Source organism: Mauremys reevesii, linkage group 24 (genome assembly GCF_016161935.1).
Source record: "Mauremys reevesii isolate NIE-2019 linkage group 24, ASM1616193v1, whole genome shotgun sequence".
Lineage (NCBI taxonomy): Eukaryota > Metazoa > Chordata > Testudines > Geoemydidae > Mauremys > Mauremys reevesii.
The window spans coordinates 6201502-6225787 of NC_052646.1; the positions used below are offsets into that span (position 1 = coordinate 6201502).

The following is a 24286-nucleotide window of genomic DNA, read 5'->3' on the forward strand; positions in this document are numbered from 1 at the left end:
AGATAATAAGACAGAAAATATCATCATGCCACTATATAAATCCACTGCACACCCACACCTTGAATACTGCGGACAGTTCTGGTCGTCTCATCTCCAAAAAATCTATATTAGAATTGGAAAAGGTTCAGCGAAGGGAAACAGAATGACTAGGGGTATGGGACAGCTTCCATCCAAGGAGTGATGAAAAAGACAGACTGTTCAGCTTAGAAATGAGATGAGTAAGGGAGCATATGACAGAGGTCTATACAATCAAATAGTGTGAAGAAAGTGTTATTTACCCTTCACATAACACAAGAACCAGGGGTCACCCAATGAAATGAATAGGCATCAGATTTAAAAACAAACGTAAGGAAGTATTTCTTCACACAACGCACAGTCAACCTGTGGAACTCCTTGCCAGGGGATGTTGTGAAGGCCTAAAGTATAACTGGGTTAAAAATATAAATAGGTAAGTTCCGGGAGGACAGGTCCATCAAAGGCTATTAGCCAAGATGGTCAGGGATGCAACTCCATGGTCTGGGTGTCCCAAAACCTCCAACTTCCAAAAGCTGGGACTGGATGACAAGGGATGGATCACTCGATAATTGCCCTGTTCTGCTCATTCCCTCTGAGGCATCTAGCACAGGCTACTGTCAGAAGAGAGGATACAGGGGTGGATGGGCCACTGGTCTGACCCACTATGGCCATTCTTATGGTGTTTGAATTCATAACTGTCTGGTTTACTTCCCCAAAGTGAGGACATTCAGATCCCGGACCTTCTCCACCCATCTAAGAACCTATTGGGCGGACATACATATGTGGTGAAACGGCTCCAGGACACACTGGAAGAGATTCGAGCTCCCACAACGTCACCCGCCTGAGGATATCCTCCCTGTTCACCTTCTGGGTTACAATCGGCCCCTTTCTCCCATTTCACTGTTTTAGTGACAACGGGGAGCTGGCACGATTTTGATCCCCTGGCCATGTTGAGGGTATTGCATCTAGGGAGTCTGTGCTGCTTACTAAGCCATTCTGCACAGCAAGAACCCCCGGTGTTATCAGCCCGTGGAGCTCAAAGGCAGGGGGTACCCGCGTTGCTGGAGCCAGTAGCGAGGCAGACAGACGTAATGAAGCAAGATGTCCTGGCTAGATTAGATTCAGCCAGGAGGCCACAACCAGAGTGAGCAGCTCCACTCCATAGCAAAGAGCTGCATTGCCTGAGGATTTGGTGCGGGGGATTCACTGGTGTTGCTTGCAGTGGTGTAGTGACCCTTCTGAAGCTGCACCCAGCTGTAGGCAGCTTCCTTTCCCTGCATTTGGGTATCTCCTTCCCAGGGGCTGGCAACTGCAGGCTTTTGGGGGTTAAACAAGCCCGTTGGGAAATCTGCCAGACCCATCCCCCACGCATATATCTGATCCAGATTCTCCCGCCTTCCCCCGCTGAAGAGTAATAACAGCCCGTGGGATCAGAACGCCCCCCTCCCACTTTGCACAAGCTTAGATTAGCGCTAGCTAATACGTGTAAGGTGGCCTCCTTTCTGATTGAAGTGTCATGGTAAACAAGCAGCTCAGTTTAATCCGAAGCAGACACGGACCATTCAAGCCTTGGCTCTCCGGCTGTCTCACCTGGAAACGCTCCTCCAGGGAAGCCAGACCCTTCCCCTGGGTCTCAGGCAGTCAGCCCAGCCCACCATGGCAGAGCCCTCCCCTGCGGGCAAAACAAATCGCTGTTCAAAACCAGGTGAACAGAAACAACAGAGACTGGGCTTGTGATCTGGGCTGGGCTGGGCCGGCGCCAGCGGAGGCCCCGGCACAGCTGGGAGTGTAATTTCTCTTTCTAAGGACAGGATACTTTGCATTTGTCTCCAGGCCGCGAGCTGTGATTGAATCCTTCCCGCCCTCTTCCTCTCCCGCTGAGCTCGCTCGCGGTTGTTCCTGTTAGGGAAACTGAGGCACGGGGAGAGCCTAGGAAGGTGTCGAGCAGCTAGACTGACTTCAAGACGGGGCAAGTCCTCTCTTGGTTTGGCCAACAGACCGAGGACTGAACTGGGGCCCTCCACAGCTGAAGAGTGAAGGCTGCCTGGCTGCCGCCAGAACAGGTTCATCTCCCAGGCAGAGAAGGGGGACCTCGCCCATACACCCCAGTGGGTTACTCTGCATGGCCCAGCAATTCAGTCCCCATTCCCTCCTAGGGCTGTTGGGTCTCAGTCCATCTCCCAGCAGACAATCACCCATCAAAGCCAGGTAACTAAAAGGCCCCTTTGGCCGGTTCCAACCTGGTCTAGTCTACAAGCCGTTGGCTGGAGCAGAAAGACGCATGTCTCAGTCCCAGTCCCACTCTTTTGCAAGGATTAAGCTGATGGGAATTGGAAAAAAAAATCAATCTGGGTTGCAGCAGCTAGTAACGAAGTCGCGGAGAGACCCTCCCCCCTCTTTGGAAAACAAAACAATGGACACCACCTGCTCCTGCCTCTGCTGGGCTTTCCTCATGAACAATTCCCAGGCTGCTAGGTGCAGGGTTATTTGCACCATGCAAACCCCATCGCTACTCCAGAGTCAAACGGGACTCAAAGTTGATGCCGTTTGCTCCAGCGCTGAGCGCTTCTTGCAGCACGTCAACGTGAATGGGCGCAGTTCTCCACGGTGCAGGCGTTCGCAGCAGGGCGCAGGCCGGCGTACAGCGCTGCTGGTTGCACTTTTGCACTCGCATTGGTGTAAGACGACTGCACAATGGGCAGGCCAGGCAAAGAGTCGGGCCCTCCAGGATCACACCCAGTGCGAAATAAATAAATAACCCCCCTCCAGTGCAGCTAAATGTAATGACGCCGTAGGATGACCTCCTGGACCCCTGGAAGTCAATGGGAGTTTTGCCATTGATTTCAAAGAGGCCAGAAATGTCACCGTCAGATTTTTAAAGGCTGAAAGGACCATGGTGATCATCTAGTCTGACCTCCTACCTAGCCCAGGCCAGAGCATCACGCTCAGTGATTCCTGCATCAAGCCCCTCGCTTCTGCTTGAGCCAGCGTGTATCTTTCAGAAAGAGACACCCAGCCTTGAGTGACAGCCTCTATGCAATGGAGAATCCCCCATCTTCCTGGGTAAATTGTTCCGACCATTAATCCCCCTCACCCCTTAAAGGTTTGTCCTGCATTTCCAGCCTGAATTTGTCTAGTTTCAGTTCCCAGACACCAAATCTCACCCTCTCTTTGTCTGCTGGATTGCAAAGCCCTCCGCTCTAAACGTGCTCCCAGGAAGGTACCTACAGACCAGGATCCAGTCAGTTTCAGCCTGCGGCACAGCCACCTGCAAGCCACCTCGCTTACAGGGGAAGGCAGATGAGAACAAAGTCCTGGAGGGCCCTGTTGGGACTGCTTTTAGGAGAAGTTTGTTCTCCTTGCTGGACAGAGGAGCGTGTGACTGTCTGGTGTAGGGCATCCTGAACTGAATCCCCTGCACTGAAGCACCCGCTTCCCAGGGTAGTTTCTCAAGGGAAATCTCCAGGCTGGAGAGGAACCAGTAGGGCCATTGGTGAGAGGTGGGAAGAATGCCCGCTAGGCTGGTTCCCTTTGTCAATCCGCGGGTCCGTGGCTCAGCCGGCATTGTTCTGTGCTCAGAAAGGCAGCACAGGAGCGGAGTCTCCGCCATTCAGACTCTCACTCCTTTCCCCAGCATGAGTGATTAATCCTGCCACAGATCTGGATTTATTGGTTCGTCACAGGCACTCGCTGCCAAACAGGAAGGGCCTTGTAATTCCTCCTTCCAGGCTGTAGTTGTGATCCACAGGGACTGCGGGATGAATAATCTCTCTAGAGGCTTTCGTCCCCTACCACCGGATGCATGCGGTGGACACTCACACTGACATGATGCAGCCACCTCTGGGGTGGAATGTGGCAGCTGTTTAACACAGCAGCACTTGTGGGCAGGAAGTGAAGTGTGTGTGTGTGTGTGTGTATATATATATATATATATATATGACAGTGCTGGGGGGATGCAGTGATGGAGAACAAACAAGATTCTGCCTGGCAGGGAGCAGCAGCATGAGCCCAATACACCACTTACAAGCCTAGTTTTGAGGACTGAGGCTTGAGACTGGCCCAGGCCCTGAGTGGCTCAGGCTGGACCAGCAGGGGGGGCTGCAGCTCAGGATTGAAGTGCACTGGGGCGGGAAGGGGAGAGCCCAGGGCTGGGATAACGGGGTGGGAGGGCTGTGAGTCAAGACGCAGGGGCATCAACACAACTAGAGGAGCAGCCCAGGGCTGCAGTTCAGTATTGAGGGGCACCAGCAGAGCTGGGGTGGGAGCCCAGAGCTGGGCTAGCACTAGCAGGCAGGCTGTGGGTCAGCACAGATGTTTGCAGAGCCTGAAGGAAGAAGCCTGCCCAGGGTCTGGCACTAGGGCTGTTAAATCACTTTCATAAGTGCCAGATTCACCCGCGCAGGGGGAGCCGGCTGAGCCAATGAGAGAAACCAGGAAGCCAGGCGAAGCCCTGCAGGGAGCAATCCCAGGAGCTCCCAGGGGTTTGTTCAGCTCTCACTACCCGGGGGCCAGCGGGTACAATACAGAACAGCCACGTTAGCAGAGTAAAGAGAGGAGCTGGGAACAGGCTCGCCACCCACAGTACCACTGCATCTGACGCCCCCCTTAATACCTCTTCAAATGGTCCCCTATTCCCCCCTCCACCACAGCGCAGCCCCGTGCCAAGCTGCGATCGGCCCGTGGGGGGAAAGCAACCGGCGTCAGCTGCAAACCCTGGATTCTCCAGCAGCTGCAGCCAGACGCCGAGTCCCCCCTCTAATGAACAGCAGCTGGGGGCCTGCTGGGAAACTCACAGACTTGGGACGAAGACGCTGCGAGTTCCCAGCTCTCGGCGACGCTGCAGTCCAGTGGGGTCCGGGTGGGGAGAGGAAGCCTGGCGGGGGGTGTCTCTGTGTCCCTTGTTCCCTTAGTAAGGCAGCAGCCAGGGGCGGGTGGAGTGATTTACGGCCTCTCCTGCAACTGTCACTGGGCCAGCTCGTCGCCGGTGGGGTGTGCACGTGAGATGAGCTGCTTGGGACTCAGCCAGGGTGACCAGATGTCCCGGTTTTATAGGGACAGTCCCGATATTTGGGGCTTTTTTTTAATTTGGGCCCCTATTACCCCCAACCCCCCATCCCGATTTTTCACACTTGCTGTCTGGTCACTCTAGGCTCAGCCCATCCCCAAGCTCTGCATTGCAACTTCCCTTCCCCCCATTCATTGGCATTAATTCGGCCCCCCACCCGCTCTGCCGGCGGCTCTCCGGCGCCTCCTTTTCCCTCGGTCTCAGGCTGCTGAGCTACAGCCGCGTATGGCAGCCCCCCGCCCAGTGGAGTTACTGGGGTGAAGCTGGGGCTGGCTCGGAGCCTGTGCATTATTCCTACAGAGAGGTTTCCAGAGGGCCCTTCGCGGTAGCGTGGTTTGTTAGGGAGCGAAGCCCTGTGCAACGATCCTCCCACTTCAAAGCGCGAAAGAGGCAGCAAATCAGCGGCCGAACTGGGCCTAGAACCGGGGAATCCTGACTCCCCGGCCCCTGCTTTATCCACGCGAGCCCATGTCCCGTCCAGTGGCACACCCAGAACGCTACAGCCCGCCTGTGTCCTCTCAGCAACTCTAACCACAGCTGCTGCCTTCAAAGGCCCAACCAGCCCTCGCTAATTGTCATCCCGGGGCGATTACTAGACCCTGGAGGCTTATAAGGCGCTGTCAAACTGCGGCATTATCAGCAAAGACGGCGCGGCCTCGGCTCGGCGATAGATCTGGGAATTAACGAGTCCGATCGGGTGAACCAGCGCCTCAGTCCCTGCTCACTAGCTCAGCGTCACCCAGAAATTCTGTGCCCGGGAAGCAGAACAGGGGCCAGAGGACAGCAAGGCAGCGGCTGTGGGCTTTGACCCACCAGCATTTTCCTTTTGCCATCTGAGCTTCCAAAGTGTCTTGGCTTTTGTTGCTTTGAAGTTCAGACGCAAGCTGGTTTCGTGCAGCTTGGCCGGCTTGCGCCTGCATGTGACTGTGTGCACGGGTGTGAGAGGGTCTGCGTGAGGCTGGGTGGGTGGTGCATAAACTCCTGCGACAGCAGGCACCGGGAGGGCTGTCAAATGGACCCCCCCCCAAAAAAGTGATTCGAATTCCACGCTGAAGCCAAGCACAGGGCCGCCCAGAGGATTCAGGGGGCCTGGGGCAAAGCAATTTTGGAGGCCCCTTCCATAAAAAAAAAGTTGCAATACTATAGATTACTATATTCTCGTGGGGGACCCTGTGAGGCCTGGGGCAAATTGCCCCATTTCCCCCCCCCCCCGGGCGGCCCTGGCCAAGCACCCGCCCTGCACCTGCACTGCTGCCGTGCTGCAATAGGCAGCAGATCTGAGTTAAACACCCAGGCGTGGCCCCAGGGGATGCAGTAGAGGACGGGCGTGGGATACCCACAGAGCAACGCTTTCCAGAGCCCCCCAACTCAGCCCAGACCCCAGCAGGGCAGCATTGCCACACTGCGGAGGCCCCGTCCCTACTATCCACCCGGCAGATGCACCCGGCCTCGTGTCCTGGAAAGAGGAGCCCAGCCAAGCTTCAGCCGCCACTGAGCATCTGGCCAGCACGGGCATCTTCCCAGGGTGTTACCCACTGAAGGTGCATCCCTGCTGGCCCTTTGCTTGACCCAGGAATAGCTATGGAGAGACCCCATCCACTCTGCTGCGCAAGCGGGGCAGCTGCTGCTGCATTTCTATCTGCACCTTGGCTGCTGGGCCCTGGCACACAGCTTCCCAGCAAAGCCATCCAGGCCGGGCCATAGGCCCAAGGGCATCCTGTGGCCCCTTCACATCATCTCCCCATCCTGAGCCGAGTTTGCAACACCTCCCAGTTCAGTACTTCTCCCCCACTTTCATTAGCATGCCGGCTGACTCCCCCTTTCAGCTCATTACATTACCGTCTCCACTCACGCTGGACCTGCAGGAGGGGGAAGAGGAGGTGGGGGCCTTTGGCAGGTGGAAAAAGCAGCATTTCACTGAGCAGAAATCAAACCCTCCAAAACTAGTCTCTAAATTACAGTAAACTGCCGAGAAACGCGGGCCTGATTCTCGTTTACACCAAGGCCCTTTCGGACCAGTTTCGGTTCGCCAGTTTTGGCTGGATGTATTCTTGGCGGTTTCATCATGTGACATAATCTTTAATTAAAGAGGTACTCTTTAATTCCTGGAGACTCTGGGGCCATCCTGGAGGGTTGGCAACCTGGATAGTTGGTTAATGCGCCTAGGGAGGGTGTGTCATTGACATGCAGTTTATGGCCCCTCTGGCATGCCAGGGTAAAAGGGCCGGGGAAGCAATGAGAATCAGACCCCCAGGCGGCTCTAGACACAGCGTTTGTGCCAGAACAACGAGAGCTATGTCTGCCCATCGAGCTGCTACCTGTGTAGCTATTCCCAGAGGAGAGAGCACGGGACTAGAACTCAGCAGACCTGGGTTTGGTTCCTGGCTCTGCCACTGGCCTGCTGGGCGACCTCGAGCAAGTCACTGTCCGTCTCCATGCCCCATCTGTACAATGGGATTAATAATTCCTCCTTTGTCTGCCCGGTTGATTTAGACTGTAAACTCTTCGGGTCAAGGCCTGTCTTATTGTGTGTACGTGCAATGCCTACCACAATGGGTCTTGGGTGAGGACTCTGGGTGGTGCTGGAAAGCAGATAACCATGTCACCCGAGTAGCCAGGCCCAAAAAGACTTTGGGTGAAATTTACCCTGTGCAGATGGGTGTGTGTGGGTGTGACTTTCACCCGTTAGGTGGGATTTCAGTGGCACAGTTGCCTTGCCCAGCAGTATATTTTCCCCATTTCCTCTTTCCCTTTGCACCCTGTCATGCAGCAATTATCTTCAGAAGCAAGAAAATCCATATGCCCTAATTAAACTCATTTCATGTTGTAAGCAGCAGCCAGCGCAGTTACATGCTCGCTGTCCTGAGGCAAAATTATGCAAAAAGGAAGAGAGGGAGAAGGAAATAAAAAAAAAACAACCCAGAGCATTTGTTCCTCTGATTTTGCTGCGAGAAGATATTTTGGTAACTGTTTATTATGAATCAGCGCATCATGGGGAATGAAATTGCAACATCCGAGCCCAAGTGAATGAATAGGAGGTTCAAGGACAGCAAGCCAAGAGATAATTTCTTTAGGAAGAAGATCTCCTTTCATTCTGCCTGATGTTTTCAAGGTCTTCCCCCCGCCTCCCTTCTAAACAATGCCAGTTTTGTGCCTCATGTAACAAACCTCATGATTACCAATGATTTCCTGCTAATCCACCATCCCTTAAAAATAAAATCTGATTGTGCTGCCAAACATGGCCTGGGAACTCCACTCCAGCTAGGAAGCCACACGTTCCTTTTCCCTTTTCATTGCTCTCTCCAAGGTTGCTCCTTGGTAAAAATCCAAAGAGCCTATCACCCTGGTGGTATTAAAACTGCAGGACCCCCGGTCAGGGTCAGGCTCCCTTTGTGCTAGGTAGGGTGAGCAGACAGCAAGGGTGGGGTGGGGTGGGGTGGGGGTATAGTTATGTATATAAGACAAAGCCCCTAATATCAGGATGGTCCTGATACTATTAGGATGTCTGGTCACCCTAGTGCTAGGAGCTGTACGAACACAAGCCTTGATCTTCTGCTGTCAATGCAAGGCAAGTGACCACCCCAGCCTGAGTTCTTGGTTCCACCCAGGCCCCTCTGTGCTGCTCTGGTGATGGGGAGTGGCCTTAATGGGCACGTCTACACAGCCCACAGCAGCACGCCTCCGCGCCTGGGTCACCAACTCGGGCTGGGGCTACAAACCACTGTGTAGGTGATGTGGCTTGGACTCTGTAAACCCTCTCCATCCCTGGGCTTCAGAGCCAGAGCATCTACACAGCAATTTTCTACCGATGGAAAAACCCCTTCCGTTAGCGTACGCCACGTCGACACTGCGGGGTTACGCCAGCACAGCTATGGCACCGTAGCTATTCCGGTGGAGTCTCCGTAGTGTGGGCATGGCCTTAGTGAGAGCGAGAATTCAGACCTCAGGGCTACGGTTGCATTTTACCTTGCGCTGGGGCAAGCGACTGCACGAGGGGCAACACGGTGGAGAATCAGGCCCTAGCAGGGGAATGGCTGGGGCTAGCGGTGGGGAATATGGCAAGTCTCAGCCTCTAATCTTGTCATCTCCCCTGAGGAGATGCTGAGGCGTCCACTGGGGTCGTTATGCTTGGCCGCATCAGGAGCAGGCTTCTAGAGATGGAGTCAAACTCCCGCCTGCACAAATAGGCAAGGACGAGGCACCACTGAAATTCCACTCAGGACCCTTAACATGTGACTTAAAACGGTCTCTAGGCCTCGTGCTGCCCCGCTGCCTGGGGGGGAACGGGTTACAGATTGCTTCAGCAAAACCTAGCTGAGACCGGGTTGTGCGAGGTGCTGGTGAAGGCAGTCCCTGCCCCAAAGAGCTTACCATCTACATAGACAAGACAAAGGGCACGAAGAAAAAACATAGGCACCGAGAGGGGAAATTACTGTGTCACACAGCAGAGTGAGGAATAGAACCCAGGTGTCCTAGGTCAGTGCGCTCCCCACTGGACATGCTGCTTCACAGCTTGAGGAACTTTGTGTTTCAGCTCAGCTCTTTGTATAGTCTGTACAGTACCTAGCACAGCGAGGTCAGTGTCCAGGATTGGGGCTCCCAGGCCCTCCAACATACAGGTAATAAGAACATAAGAATGGCCCTATTGGGTCAGACCAAAGGTCCATCTAGCCCAGTATCCTGTCTTCCGACAGTGCCAGTGACAGGTGCCCCAGAGGGAATGAACGGAACATGTGATCATCAAGTGATCCATCCCCTGTCGCCCTTCCCAGGTTCTGGCAAACAAAGGCTAGGGACACCATTCCTGCCTATCCTGCCTAATAGCCATTGATGGACCTATCCTCCATGAATTTATCTAGTTCTTTTTTTAACCCTGTTATGGTCTTGGCCTTCACAACATCCTCTGGCAAGGAGTTCCACAGGTTGACTGTGCGTTGTGTAAAGAAATACTTCCTTTTGTTTTAAACCTGCTGCCTATTCATTTCATTTGGTGACCCCTAGTTCTTATGTTATGAGAAGTCGTAAACAACACTTCCTTATCTACTTTCTCTACACCAGTCATGATTTTATAGACCTCAACCATATCTCCCCTTAGCCGCCTCTTTTCCAAGCTGAAAAATTCTAGTCTTATTAATCTCTCCACATACAGAAGCTTTTCCATGCCCCTAATTGTTTTTTGTTGCCCTTTTCTGAACCTTTCCCAATTCCAATATATCTTTTTTGAGATGGGGTGACCACATCTGCACACATTCAAGAAGTGGGAGTACCATGGATTTATATAGAGGTAACATGATATTTTTCTAAAACAACAAGGAGTCCAGTGGCACCTTAAAGACTACCAGATTTATTTGGGCATAAGCTTTCGTGGGTCAAAAACCACTTCTTCAGATGCATGGTGTGAAAGTTACAGATGCAGGCATTATATAATGACACATGAAGAGGCCTCCTCTTCCAGGCGGTGCATCAACTCATCTAGATATTTGCCTAGTTTTACAACAAGCTACATAAAAAGCGCCAGCGAAGTTTGTACAAATAAAATTTCATGCTGACAATGACTTGTTTATACTGCTGTATATACAATACACTGAACTGTAAGTACAAGATTTATATTCCAATCGATTTATTTGATAATGATATGGTAAAAATGAGAATCAGCAATTGGTCAGTAATAGCGCGCTGGGACACTTGCATTTTTATGTCTCACGTTGGAAGCAAGTAGTTTTTAAGGGAGGTGAAAGACAAAACAGACTCCTGAAAGGGGGACGGTAGCCTGGAACGGTTGAGAACCATGGCACTAGCTGGTAGGTTACTGATCACTCAGAGCAAGGGAACAGAGAGTGTGGAATGAAGTTGCATTTCCTCTGGTTCCCCTCCTCCTGCACATTGACCCCTGAAGACCTGAATTATAAGCCCCTAAATCACTGTAGCCCCACTGGCTTCATTAGAGCTAAACCCCACCCAGGATCCAAGCCAACATTTTCTCGACGTAGCCCTGTGGAAGCATATTCAAGCGGAGCTCCTGGCCCGTCTGCATGGCTTTCCTAAAGCACCCCCTAGATATGCCGGCCATTCGGCCAGCTTTGAGCCACACCATCCTCTTTTTCTATGGTTTTGTCCTGTCTGGTACCGAGACCAAGCCGGACGCGGTTTTGTTCTGTATCCTGGAGGGACTGGGCGAGGCCATTCTGAAGCGTGCCCCACTTCGCCCCCACCAGCATGACCTCACTTGCACTGTGCGTGCGGGGTCACACCATGCCCAGAAGTACCAGGAAGTCCGGTATTCTGGGGAGGCAGCACTGGCCACCCTAGATTTATCTAAGCCAGGTATAGAGAGACTCCCTGGGGGGCTGCGGGAGGATGTTATTGCTCAGTGGAATCGTCAGGAAGTTTTTCAGGGCGAGCGAACATTTGCACCCACTTTAAGGCAGGGTGGTGCAAAGGGTCCTTGGCACCAGTGAGAATTCACGCGGTTGTTTTTGGAACACTCGTCCTTTCTTTGGCAGTCCCAGGCCTAACCCCCCTGGGTTTGCCATTCAGTTTCATTGTCGCGGCATTTCACGTTGGAAGTGGATTGGGCATTAAAGCTGTAAAGCATTGTATGAGAACCCAAATAGAACAGACTTAGCTGCACTGCAGAGACGTGGCTGAAGCTTTCCCAAAGCGAGGGCCGCTTCTTTTTTAGCTCCTTTCATTGCACATTGTCTGGAGAAATTGATTACCTGCCGATCGGAGGCCATTGGAGGGGTGCTCATTGGGAGCCAGCCATTGAATAAAGTTTATTCAGAAGAAGATCAGAAGAAGCCATTGGGAGCGACCTACTGACCTTTTCCTTTGATCTCTGCTAGATGAGCAGGGAGCAGTGAAGCTGGAGCCAAAGTGATAACACAAAGCATGCTGGGAGTATCAGTCCAATTTTAAATGCAACCAACAGGGGGCCCTCTCCTAGCCCCTCAGCTATCAATTGCAACCAATTTCTGTCTCCATCTCTAAAAAACTCAAGAGTGGCTGTCTGTCTGTCTGTCCCGGCACCCAGCCAGGGAAAACGACGCTACCCCAGGTCTTCTATTTAGAAGCGCCGCTGACTTAAATCTACAAAATCTGTTTCACGTCAATGATGTCAGCCTCATAGCAACACTACACGCCAGACATGGGATGTTCAGGCACTTAAGAAAAGCACAACATGGGTCTTTTATTAAGGCCCCTTCATGCCTGGAGATCTCCCGTCTGTTTGCATATTTAAGGGAAAGGGGTTAAAGCAGCTGTGTGACTTTTAAAAAAAAGCCTAAGTGACTGAGGCACCTAAATACCTTTGGTGATCTAGCCCCAAGAGCCTAAGTCCCATTGACTTTCAGTGACACGTAGGCTCCTAGAAGCTGGATCTTCATGGATATTTAGGTGCCTTAATGCACAAAGAGGTGCCGTGAGAGATCTTCAAAAGTGCTGGGCACCTACCTCCCATTTGAAAACCTCACTTGGCATCTACCTGCTCCTTGAGGTGCTTAAATAACTTTAAAAATCTGGCCCCAAGTGCCTGAGACACTTAGGAGAACGTTGCCCAAGACAAAATACACAGAGCCAAGCATTGCGCTCAGACCAGTCACGTTGCTGAATAACTGCATCATCTTCAAATGGACTCAGTATTTAGGCAACTGTCTTTGAGAGCAGAATTTGGCTCCTAGTTGCATGAGTCAAGGTGCATTACAAACCTATACTGCTCTGCAGGGATCCCTCCAACTGGCACTGAAATGCAGCCACCGCCAGGGGGTTCAGCTGCTCAGAACAGGAGGTGAAAAACCAGCTTTTCCAACTGGAGCTGCAGGAGGAATTGTAGGGAAGTAAAATGTTGGAACTAGGTGATTAACTCCCCATCTCATGCGATGAGGCCAAGGGATCTTTAATAACCACAAGTGCTGAGGAGCTGGATTGTATGTCTCCTTTGAAAGATGGAGCAGCACCAGTGCCACAACAGGATTTGAAGACATGGGATGAGCTTTTCAAAAACAACAAGGGGGCTTTAGACACACGACTCCCATTACATTTGCGCCTCTAAATCTACCGATCCCCATATGCATTCATCTAATTATAACAGAGTAGACTCACCACCGGCACCCCCTTGTGGCAGGCCTGGTGTAGCAGGCTCTCCTTGTTTGGCGCCACCTGCTCCCGGTCTGCCTCTTCTTGTGACCTGGCCCCGGGGTAACAGAGAAGCCAATAAACAAAACACGAACAAACATTACTCTTCACGCCAGACCCGGGCTCACTCCTCCATGGATTCTTCACCCCTTCCTGGACGCTGCAGGGTCATCCGCCCGTCTTGTGCAGAGCGACAGCTCCCAGGGCTTTTTCCCTGGAGGCCCAGCTCCAAACTCAACAATCCCTCTCCCCCTTGTGTCGGGGGTTTCTGCACCACCTTTCCCGGTGGCTGGGAGGGCAGCCCAGACCCTGTGGTGAGCAGCGAAGGTCTTCTCCTATTAGCGAGTGAGCCATGGGCAGTCAGGCCTAGTGATCAGAGCAGGAGCTGGGAAGCAAATCCGATCCCAGGGCCAGAGCAAGGAAGCAGCAGCCAGCCCAGGAGTCACAGCCAGAACTGGGAATTAAGAGCCACGCTGAGGGTCAAAAACAGAGTCAAAACCCAGGAAGCCGGCCCCAGGAGCAAGCAGAGGTAGCACGGACAGAGCAGGAGCCAGGCTGGGGAACAAGGCTGGAACAGGGCTCGGAGCAGGGTGGGAATATGGCTGGAGCAGCAGCAGGCACAGGGAGGATGGCAGCTGCAGGCAGCCACACATTACAGTAAGCAGCCAGAGAGCTGCTGCTGGGCTAAAAGCCAGCCAGCTGCCCTTCCTGACCACTCAGTCAATCAGGGAGCCTGCTGCAGGCCAGCTGCACTGGTCGGGTTGCCAGGAGATGGACCCCGAGCCCCGGCAGCTCCCTCACTGCCTCCCTGGACGCCTTCCTACCTTGGCCTTCCATCAGGCCCTTTCCCCCAGTCCCATTCACCTGCCTCTCGCTAGGCCTTTCTTCCAGGCCCTAGCACCCAGGGCAGGACTGCAGAGTCCTTCCCCCACTCTCCCTCCAGCCCCCTCCTCAGCTGGGCTTCATCTTCAGCTGGGCCCGGCCCACCCTCCAGGTGCAACCATGTGCGCTCATTGCTCTGTCTCCAGTTAACGCTTCCATTACCACGGGGGGAGGGGGACCTACTCCAGCACAGTGAGATACATGAGTCCCCATCCTCACAGGATCTGAGCACATATTCTAAGAGCGAAGGACAAAACCCCACCATCTCCTTGCTTCGGCACGAGGCTCCAGCTGCTCACAGAGAGCACCCGACCTTGCCCTGTTGGTTGGCTTTACCGCTATACGTTGTAGGACACAAAACAAGCGGCTCAAGTGGCTGAAGTTTTGGCGCTGGGCAAATGTGTTATTTTTTTCAATCTCATGATTTTAAGACAATCTCCTGATTTTGGAGGGGCCTGACTCGTGATTTTTTTTCTGGGTGTGGGGCTGGCCTACGTCATAGTCTCTCCCCTGTCCCTTGAGAATGGTCCTCTGAGACCAGAGTTATGGCAGGGGGAGGGAGAGCTGGCACATCTGCTGCTCAGGGATGTCCCTGTTCCATGGATGGAGGCTATCAGCCTAGGGGGCTCTCCATCTTGGCCGTTAAAACAGCGGGTGCTGCCCAGGGTTCTCTGCTCCGGCCCCTTCTTGCTGTTGAAAGGGAGGCGATGTGGCTAGTGCATTGGACTGGGACAGAGGAGACCTGGGTTTTAGTCCCAGCTCTACCCCTGGCTGCTGGGTGACCTCTGACAAGTCACTTCCCCGCTCTGTGCCTCAGTTTCCCCATATGAAATGGGGATAACAACACTCACCTGCTTTGAGAATGGGGACAAAAGACATATCTGGCTTCAAGACTAAGCTTGATAAGTTTATGGAGGGGATGGTATGATGGGAGAGCCTAATTTTGGCAATTAATTGATCTTTGATTATTAGCAGGTAAATATGCCCAACGGTCTGCGATGGGATGTTAGATGGGGTGGGATCTGAGTTACTACAGAGAATTCTTTCCTGGGTGCTGGCTGGTGAGTCCTGCCCACATGCTCAGGGTTTAGCTGATCGCCATATTTGGGGTCGGGAAGTAATTTTCCTCCAGGGCAGATTGGCAGAGGCCCTGGAGGTTTTTCGCCTTCCTCTGCAGCGTGGGGCACGGGTCACTTGCTGGAGGATTCTCTGCACCTTGAGGTCTTTAAACCATGATTTGAGGACTTCAATAACTCCAACATAGGTTAGGGGTTTGTTACAGCAGTGGGTGGGTGAGATTCTGGGGCCTGCATTGTGCAGGAGGTCAGACTAGATGATGATAATGGTCCCTTCTGACCTTAAAGTCTATGTAGTCTATGAGAGCTAGAGATTATGATTATTGTTTCTTTCATCCCGGCACCTTTCATTTGGCTTCTGTATTTAGCTACTTCCCTTTTCATAATGGGGAAGCTGCTGGTAGGTCTGTGCTGAGCCCCTCAGAAACCCACTCCTGCAGGAGTCAAATAGACCAGCACCTTCCATCAGCACTGGATTCACTTTGGAAAGTAAAGGTAATCATCATAATAAATATACAGTAACAGCCCATACAGAGCAATTTTCAACTGTAGAGTGTAACACTAAACAGCAAAGCTTTATTATCCCTATTTTATAGATGGGGAAACTGAGGCACAGAGAGGGCAACTGACTTGCCCAAGGTCAGCCCAGTGGAGTGGGAGAAGAGCCCAGGTCTCCTGAGTCCTAGTCTAGGGGCCTAGCCACTGGTAACTCATGCTATAATGCTCTGTGAATGCCGACTGAAAGTATATCTAAGGCCCTACTTAATTTGCGGAACTTGCAGATCGTGCAATACTAGGCTTCCACCACATTTTTTATTTTAATTAACTTACTCTGCACAGTCCGCAATTTTGCACACATTTGGAGGTTCACAACACACAGTTTTTACCCCATTAGTACAGTAGTTCCCCATTTATCCGAGCTGACAGCAGCTGGGGCTTGGCCTGTCGGCCTCACACATCAGTGACTGAAATATAATTGCAGCAAAATGTCTGGTTATCAAAAAAATTAGCAGGCACAACTTAATACTTGAGTGTTTATATTGTTCCAAACAAATAGGTCTTCTCCGGCTTTTCCAAATGACCACAATTAATAAAGGTCCATTATTACTTTGCTGTGATTTTCCATATCTTGTTCACAACTCAACTGCAATTATTTGACAATCATCTCGTGATTCAAGCAGGGCCTTAAGTAGATCATTATTGTTATTATTTGTTTTGTCTCACTGTATTGTACAGTGTGGTTACTGTATATGCATTGTTCTATGTTGTATTGTTCTATGCATTGTGGTTATTATTTTTAGTGACTGGCGTTGCGGTAGCACCAAGGAGCCCCAGTCACGGTCCAGGACCCCCGGGTGCTAGGAGCTGTACAAACACACAGTACTAATGGACGGTCCCTGCCCCAAAGAGGGAGCTGACAATCTGCGTAGGGGCTCCATCTTAGTTAGCAGTCCGTGATGTTCTTGCACATACTCTGTGTAGCCCACAGCACATGAGAAGGGGGTAGTGGTCTATGCTGCAAACTTATGGCCGTGTAACTCCATCAGTCAGGAGTGTGGAAAATCCAACGCAGTTAGTCCAACCTAACCCGCGGCCCAGACAGAACTATGCCGGCAGGAGAGCTTCTCCTGTGGCCATAGCTACCGCCCCTGGGGGAGGTGGGGTACCCACGCCGACGGGAGACGCGCTCTCGTCTTCACTGAATGCTACAGCACTGTCAGTGTAGACAAACCCTAAAGTCTGGGGAAGTGTCACTGCACGGCGTGCCCCCCTCTGCCTCGGTTTGCTCTGCAGTAGCCTCCCTTCGGTAACTTGGCCATCTGGCCAGGCCATCATTCAGCCCCCAGGTCCAGGGTTACGAAGTCCAGCAGGACCACTGTCCACATGCCCTCTCTGGACGGTGGTCAGCCCCAGCGTGGGGCTCTCTGCCACTATACTGCTGGCTAGCAGGGGAAGCCAGCCCCACCCCTACAGCAGGGTCCAGCCCACGGATCCTATAACCAGCAGCCCAGCTCTGCTCAGTGCCCATCGCTGTCACTCCTACCAAGCCTCTCCATCTTCTCGTGCCTGGTTCTGGGTTTACTGTGGGCATGTACTCTGTTCCCTGTGGCTACCGCACCCCCTTCTAGCTCCTTACCAGACTCCCTAGTCCAGGGCAGGCTCTCGGGGTGACTCTCCCCCTAAATTTCCCCTTGCCCCCTCATGAGCCCAGCCTCCCAGAGAATGCCCACAAACTTCTCCCCTGACAGTCTGCCTGTCTTTAAAGTGCTGTCCCAGCCCTTCCCCAGCTGGGCTTCACTTTCAATTAACCCTGGTCCACCCGCTCCCAGGCAATGCCCAGTAACTGGCCTCTCTGGCCCTCCTTAATCCCACCAGGGCTGGCATGGGGTGCACACCCCAGCACCGGGGGTCTCCACAGACATACTAGCCACTGAAAAGGGGGTGAAAGACCCATCGCTCCCTCCGCAAATGGCCTTGAAATACTTTATATTCCAAGTGCTCAACGTCAATTTTTGCTTCCAGCACATCATGTATTAAGAGGATGCTAACAGCACAACACAAGTACATCATCAGTATTCTCATGGCATTACTTCCAAAGTACTTGTGTTAAAATATAGTCGGCTATCAGCAAAGGGTGGGTGTGTGCCAGACTAAAGAATCAGGTTGAACATTTCTACTGTAGGGCTATCTATCTATCTATCTATCCCCATTCACCCTCTATCCATACATCCCCAATCCCCATCCACCCATCTATCTACCCACCTATCTATCCATCCATCCCCATTCACCCCCTCTATCTATCCCCATTCACCCCCTATCCATACATCCTCAATCCCCATCCACCCATCTATCTACCCACCTATCTATCCATCCATCCCCATTCACCCCCTCTATCTATCCCCATTCACCCCCTATCCATACATCCTCAATCCCCATCCACCCATCTATCTACCCACCTATCTATCCATCCATCCCCATTCACCCCCTCTATCTATCCCCATTCACCCCCTATCCATACATCCCCAATCCCCATCCACCCATCTATCTACCCATCTATCTATCCATCCATCCCCATTCACCCCCTCTATCTATCTATCTATCTATCTATCTATCTATCTATCCCCATACACCCCCTCTATCTATCTATCTATCAGCAAGGTATGTGAGCCCCAAAGATACCATGACCCCAGTCCCGCTGTGATGGTTCGGGTATTACAGGACCCGATGAAGGACCCCCACAATGAGCAAAACACCAATCCCAGGCAACACCCCCCAAGCCAACCCCCCTGCTCAGGGAGTTTGACAACCGACCTCTGAATTGTCGCCGTCTGAGCCCGTCTTTACCGGGCACTAGCCCTGGCGCCAATGCCCCCTCCCGTCCCTCGCACCCACCCACCCTTAACACCAACAGGAGGGAGGGAATTGCCCCCCCCCCTTTGCTTAGACTTCAGCAGCTGCAGCCCCGCTCGTGGCTGCGGCCCCCCCGGGCGCCAGCCCCTGAGCCAGCGTGGGGGGCTCCCCAAGCTGCGTCTTGCTCGCCTGGGACCTCTGACAAGTCCCAGCCCTGCCCAACCCCCCCGGCTCCAAGCCAGCCGTGAGTCAGAAACAAAGAAGAAACCCCTTTGTGGGCTGTGATTCGCCCTTTCTTCTGCACTCGGGGACGTCACACTCGCCGGGCTATAGATGGAGCTGTGGGGTCCGAATCAGCCCTTCAGTGCAAACCCATGTGCCTGGCCATGGAGGTGTGTGCGCGGCTGCTGTGAGCTACAAAGGGCGAGGGGAGAGAGAGGGAGAGGAGGTGCCCTGTGCAGCTCCCATATACCCTCCCCCACCACCCAAGAACAGACACATCCAATCCAGCCTCATTGCTGTCAGGAGCTCCTCTCTGATCCCCCCCACCCCAAACCCCTCCCCCTCTCCCCTCCAGCCTGATCACACTAAGGAATGATGAAAAAAAATAATTCTGCAAAAAGGGTGAGTTGAAACGGCTTCTTCTTCGGGGTGAGGGGTATTTTGGGGGGGGGGATTTTCTTTATTGTTCTGTTGAGACTTCCTCCCACCCCTCTTTGCAAACAGAAAAAAGAAAACTAAACAACAACAACAAAAAACCCCGACCCACCCCTTCTTTCTTCCTCTCCAGTTTCTCTGTCTCTTCCTCGACTTGAATTTGCCAGGAAATCCAGTCCTGTTGTGTAGTGTAAAAAAGGATGTAGGATCATGCGGTTTTCATTTTGATTGCAAGGAAGGCATGAAACTCACACAACAGACATTGTGTATCTCTCTCTCTGTCTCCTATATGGAGAGTCTCCGTGTAGTGTACCTCTGGATTTATCTGAGTGCCTTTCCAGAGATGGCAAATAAAAACCCGCGCTTGCATTTCACCCCCAGGAATAAATTCTTCATCAAAAGCTCAAATATGCAATTTGCACTGCAGTAAAAAATCAATTAGTTGGAATTCCTCCCTCCCCGGTAGCAAATGCATGTTGGTTGAGATGGATGCAACATCACAGCCGTTCTTGTCTCATGCACAGAATGAGACAGAGCTTGTGATTTTTGCTCCATGCCTTGGGTATTATTATTATTTTTGCTTCGGTGTCTGCAGGGGGAATCTCTGCAGAGTGAAACTGGCAAAGTACCTAAGTCTCAGCATTGGTGGAGAGTGGGCACGGTGGGGGTGAGGGGAGGACAAACTTGGAGAAAAAGGCAGGGTGCAGGATAGGGGAATAAAACCTCTAATAATCCCTTTTCTCTCTCTTCCTCCCCCCCCCCTTTGTGTCAGGGGCCACAGGATGGAAACCAGCAATCCATGCAGCCAGAGAAGGTCGGCTGGGTTCGGAAATTTTGCGGGAAAGGCATTTTTAGGGAAATCTGGAAAAACCGTTATGTGGTTTTGAAGGGAGATCAGCTTTATATCTCAGAGAAAGAGGTAGGATTTGTTTAATTTGCCTCTCCTCCCCCATCCCCCACCCTCCTTTTGCCTTTCAAAAGCAAATTGTGCAGCCAAAGCGTTTATCCAACACCTCCTGGAAACCCAGGAGTCTCCATCCGTGGTGTTTATTAACCATCTTGTAATTTGCTAGCTGGAGAGTTTCTATGGGGAATTCTCTTTTCACTGTCTGGCTCTGCATTGTCAGTTCAAACGAGACCTGGGCTGGGTTTGTGTGTCGATTCTAACAACAACAACTGCCACAACGGTGCCCTGGAGTCTCCCACAGAGGACTGGCGGGGAGACATTTTTCCAGCGTCCCGAGACATGGAACGATTTGCTTGGCATCTCTCCTTTCCCCATAGTCACGTATTTCCTTATGTCTGCCCTCCGTTATCGAGTTCCACAATGGCCTGGCTTGCAGCCTCGCACCCTGATTGTTTTCCAAATGGAAATAACAGCGGGGTTAGGATGCCAGACCGACCGATTTACAAGTGGGGGTTTTAGGTTCCAAGCCCAGTCCCTTATCACTCAGTTGTTTTTCCAAAGCAAGGGGCACAAGGAAAGTTTAACCACTGCTTTGGCATCCTGTTAGTGCAGAGGGTGGGCAAAGCACCCCTATCTCAATTCCAACAATCTGAGGGTTTGGGGTTGAATGTATTGGATTTAATTGGATGTGGCTTTCTGAGCACAGGTATTGCAATCTGTGACTGGCCTGGCCTAGCTGATGGTGGCTCATCCCTTCCCTGTTTCACAGACGTTGGGATCCGTAAATCCACCCAACTGGGGTTTTTGTTTGTTTGTTTTAAACCAGATGGATCTTTCAAAACAAAATCTTGGTGTTAATTGGTGCCACGTGTACAAGAAGCGAGGAGGGTGTCGGTGTCCGGACTGGGGTTACAGGTGTGAATGAGGATGCAGAGATAGGCCAGGATGTAGATAACCAACCAAATCCCTCAGCCAGGGGTGCTGGAACAATTTGTATAGTGGGGGTGCTGAGAGCCATTGAACCCTGTATATGATGGAATCCACTTCAAGCCAGGGGTGCAAAATCATCCCCTGCACCCCTAGTTCCAGCACCTATGCCCTCGGCCCCATCCCGCAGCACGGTTCACACCAGCAACCCTTACTCATGTGGGTACAGCCAAGGGCAGGTCCCACTGCCTGCATGTCTGGTAACATTGCCCAGGTTATCGAATAAAGAGCAAGAGAAACAACAGAGCCCAGACATCATTGAGCATGGCAGAGCATGTATGGATCTGAGTTTATTGCAATGGAGAGATGATTGGAGAACAAACTGGGGGGCGGCTGGTCTGAGCTTCCCATCTATCAGCTTTTCACAACTCACTCCAAACGTGCTCTCGATGGCCACAGAAACAGGGCATGGCTGGGGCTTATTCCTTGGAAACTAAATGATGCCTGAGAACTAGGGGATCAGCACATTAGAAATGCATAGACAGTGAGAAAACAGACAGAGAGGTAGATTAGCTACTGTAGCAAGATACTCTAGATGGAAAGACTGATACTGATCATGTGCTGTACGGACAGACAGATAGATACGCAGATCTGGAGACATAGATAGATCATTGCATTAAATGGTTGGGAGAATGTTTCCCTATTCACTGCCTGGCATCCAACTGTTGCATGTTAACTGCTCTTCTGCACGGGGGCCCCGATTCAGGAAAGCACGTAACCACACGCTTAACTTTTATCAACTTCTTCAACTCCAGTTGACTTGGATGGAATTTAAGCACGTGCTTCCGTGTTTTCCTGAATCAGGGCCTAGAAGAGAAATTCACTTTGCCGCACATAGGCCAAAGGGGCGCTGATTGCTCCACCCGAATACTGTGAGCCATCCCATCGGTGCAGGTAGGCAGGGGCTGGGAATAGCTTGTATTATTGGCAGACAATAATAACGGTAAATTTACAGCGAGCTGCAGGGATTATGCTGAAACACCCAGGCAGATGTTTAATGGCGCTGGCAGGACGCTTTATGATTCTCCGAGCAGCTGCGGTAACATCACTGGGACTGCTCACGAATTTCCTCATTTGTAGCCGCCTAAGTGGTGGAGCTGAGTTTGTGCATTTCCAGGCAAGAGGGCAGAAAGCCATGATTCAGGGGCGAGGACGGGGAGCTGGGGAGCGCTCACCCATCAGGTTGTTCAGAATCAGAAATGTCTGGTGAAATCCTGGCTCTTTTGAAACTAATGGCAAGCCCCCATGGCCTTCCCTGGGGCCAGGGTTTCACCCTAGCACGCTAGCCCTGGTGTGGGAGGAAGAAGCCTCCCCGGGGGTGACCTGAATGTAACCCATATTGCATAACCTTCCTGAGTCTGCAGGGGAAGACTGAAATAGCCAGGAGCTGAGAGGCCCCAGTGCACATCCTTATTCTTGTGAGCTTTATGGCAGCTGTCCTGTCTGTGAGCCCACTGTGTGGGAGAGGGTCTGGGTTTTATCCTGTGTCTAGAACTTCCAGGGCAGGCAGAGTTCCCCGCTTCCAACTTCCCCCATCCCGTGCATGCCCCTGGAGCACTGGGGGCAAATAGATGGATCATCTGGTTAGCGACCTGCTGCCGGATTGGTCAAGGATTAACATAAAGGCCCTGCCCGGTCTCTGGCATTGACATCTGAGTAGCCCGGGCCCAGGAATAGTAGTGCTGGATGGGGTTGGGTTTAGAATGACTGACACTCGGAGCTACTTTCCTCTTCTTTGAGGAGCTAAGGGGCAGGTTCTAAGAAGGGGGTAAGGAGCTGCTGGCGGGCAGCTCCCGTCCGTGTCTTTGTGTGGTAGACAGGCCCAAGACTCTGCCACGGGGGGGCCATGCAAAGCCCCTGGGCATAGCGGAGAAACTTGCGTGTCTGTCTGAGAACTCACAAGTTTGCGTCAGTGTCTCAGTGGATGGCGTGTGTGTCCGTGTCAGCGAACATGTACATAAGGAGAAGTACCACATCTATCCAGCGTCCATCACCATAGTACTGGTGTGCCCAGGGCAGGTGTTTAAATGAGCAATATGCATGTGAACAGTCATGTGAGTGCCAGTTTCTAAATGAGTAATGTGTATCCGTGTCAGTGATCAGGCATGTATCCAATGGTAGGGAACAACAAGGCGTGTGAACGAACATGTGCATGGAAGACTGTGTGCATTTGGGTATGAATAATGCACGTTAGAGAACATGTATGTGTCTACCTGGAAGAAAAACGTGTTTGTGGATATATGTGTCTTAAACGGGTAACATCTGGCTGCATATGTCAGCATCAAAATGAATAATTTGTCTCTGTGAACGTGTGTGTGTGTTTGCATGAATGAAGAATGGGCACATGTGCCGGTGGGATATGTCTCTGAGTCTCAACATATGAATGAACATGTGTGGGGTGGAGCAATTCTCCCTCATGTGACATTCTGCGGACAAACCAGCAACATCTGTGTGTTCTGCCTGTGTGCATGTGGTGCATTTGTGTGTGGTGCATAAAATGGTCTCGCTCTGTACTTCTAGGGATAACACTCTTTTTAAACCAGATCTTGTGCCGTTTAGGATCTGACCCCGCTGTTGCTCTCTTTTGGCCGTGGTTGGCCTTTAGATCTCTGGACATTCTTGAGCACAAATGTGAACTCACAAGAATGGATGGGAGGACGTTTCTGGCTGCACTTCCTCCCTCTCCAAGCAGCAGGCCCGTAGCCAGTCCCCCATTCATCTCCTCCCTGAACCGCTTGCCATCCCGTGCAAGCTCGCTTTCATGGAAGCAGGCGCCTGCAGCACCTACAAATAGGTTAATAAATCTGGGTTGGGCGAGCAGAGCAGAACGCAGCCTCTTTTGTTTTTTCACACACCAGATTACGCCCAATGGAGGAAATGGAGCCTCTGCTGTGCATTCCTGCTGAGTTGAGGTAGCTTTCCACTGACAATACTCCGCTACTAGGAAGGCCGACAGGCAACCCTGGTGAGGGGAAGGGACGATGCAGCTGAGGAGGGATAGGAAGAGATGTGAGCGGGGATAGCTTGTGGAGGTTGCCTAGACTTTGGGGTCTGTTACAGCATCGCTCCATCAAAGGCAGCTATGTGGATTTGCGCCAGCCGAGGACCTGGGCCTCGTGCCCTTAAATCTCATATTAACTAGGAAATGAACCTTGATGTTGCTGTCAATTTCTGTAAAATGGGGAGAATGACACTGACCTCCTTTGTAAAGGG

At 52.0% G+C, this 24286-nt stretch overlaps 1 protein-coding gene across 1 annotated transcript in view; it reads left to right on the forward strand.

Moving 5' to 3' along the window:
• Window positions 1-18871: 18871 nt before the first annotated feature.
• Window positions 18872-24286, forward strand: part of PLEKHO1 (pleckstrin homology domain containing O1) — a 34279-nt gene continuing 28864 nt past the window's right edge. Inside the window, exons 1-2 of the mRNA XM_039512644.1 lie at window positions 18872-19146; window positions 19952-20098. Coding sequence (XP_039368578.1) covers window positions 19117-19146; window positions 19952-20098 — 177 coding nt within the window. The 5' untranslated portion in view covers window positions 18872-19116. The remainder of the gene's footprint in view (window positions 19147-19951; window positions 20099-24286) is intronic.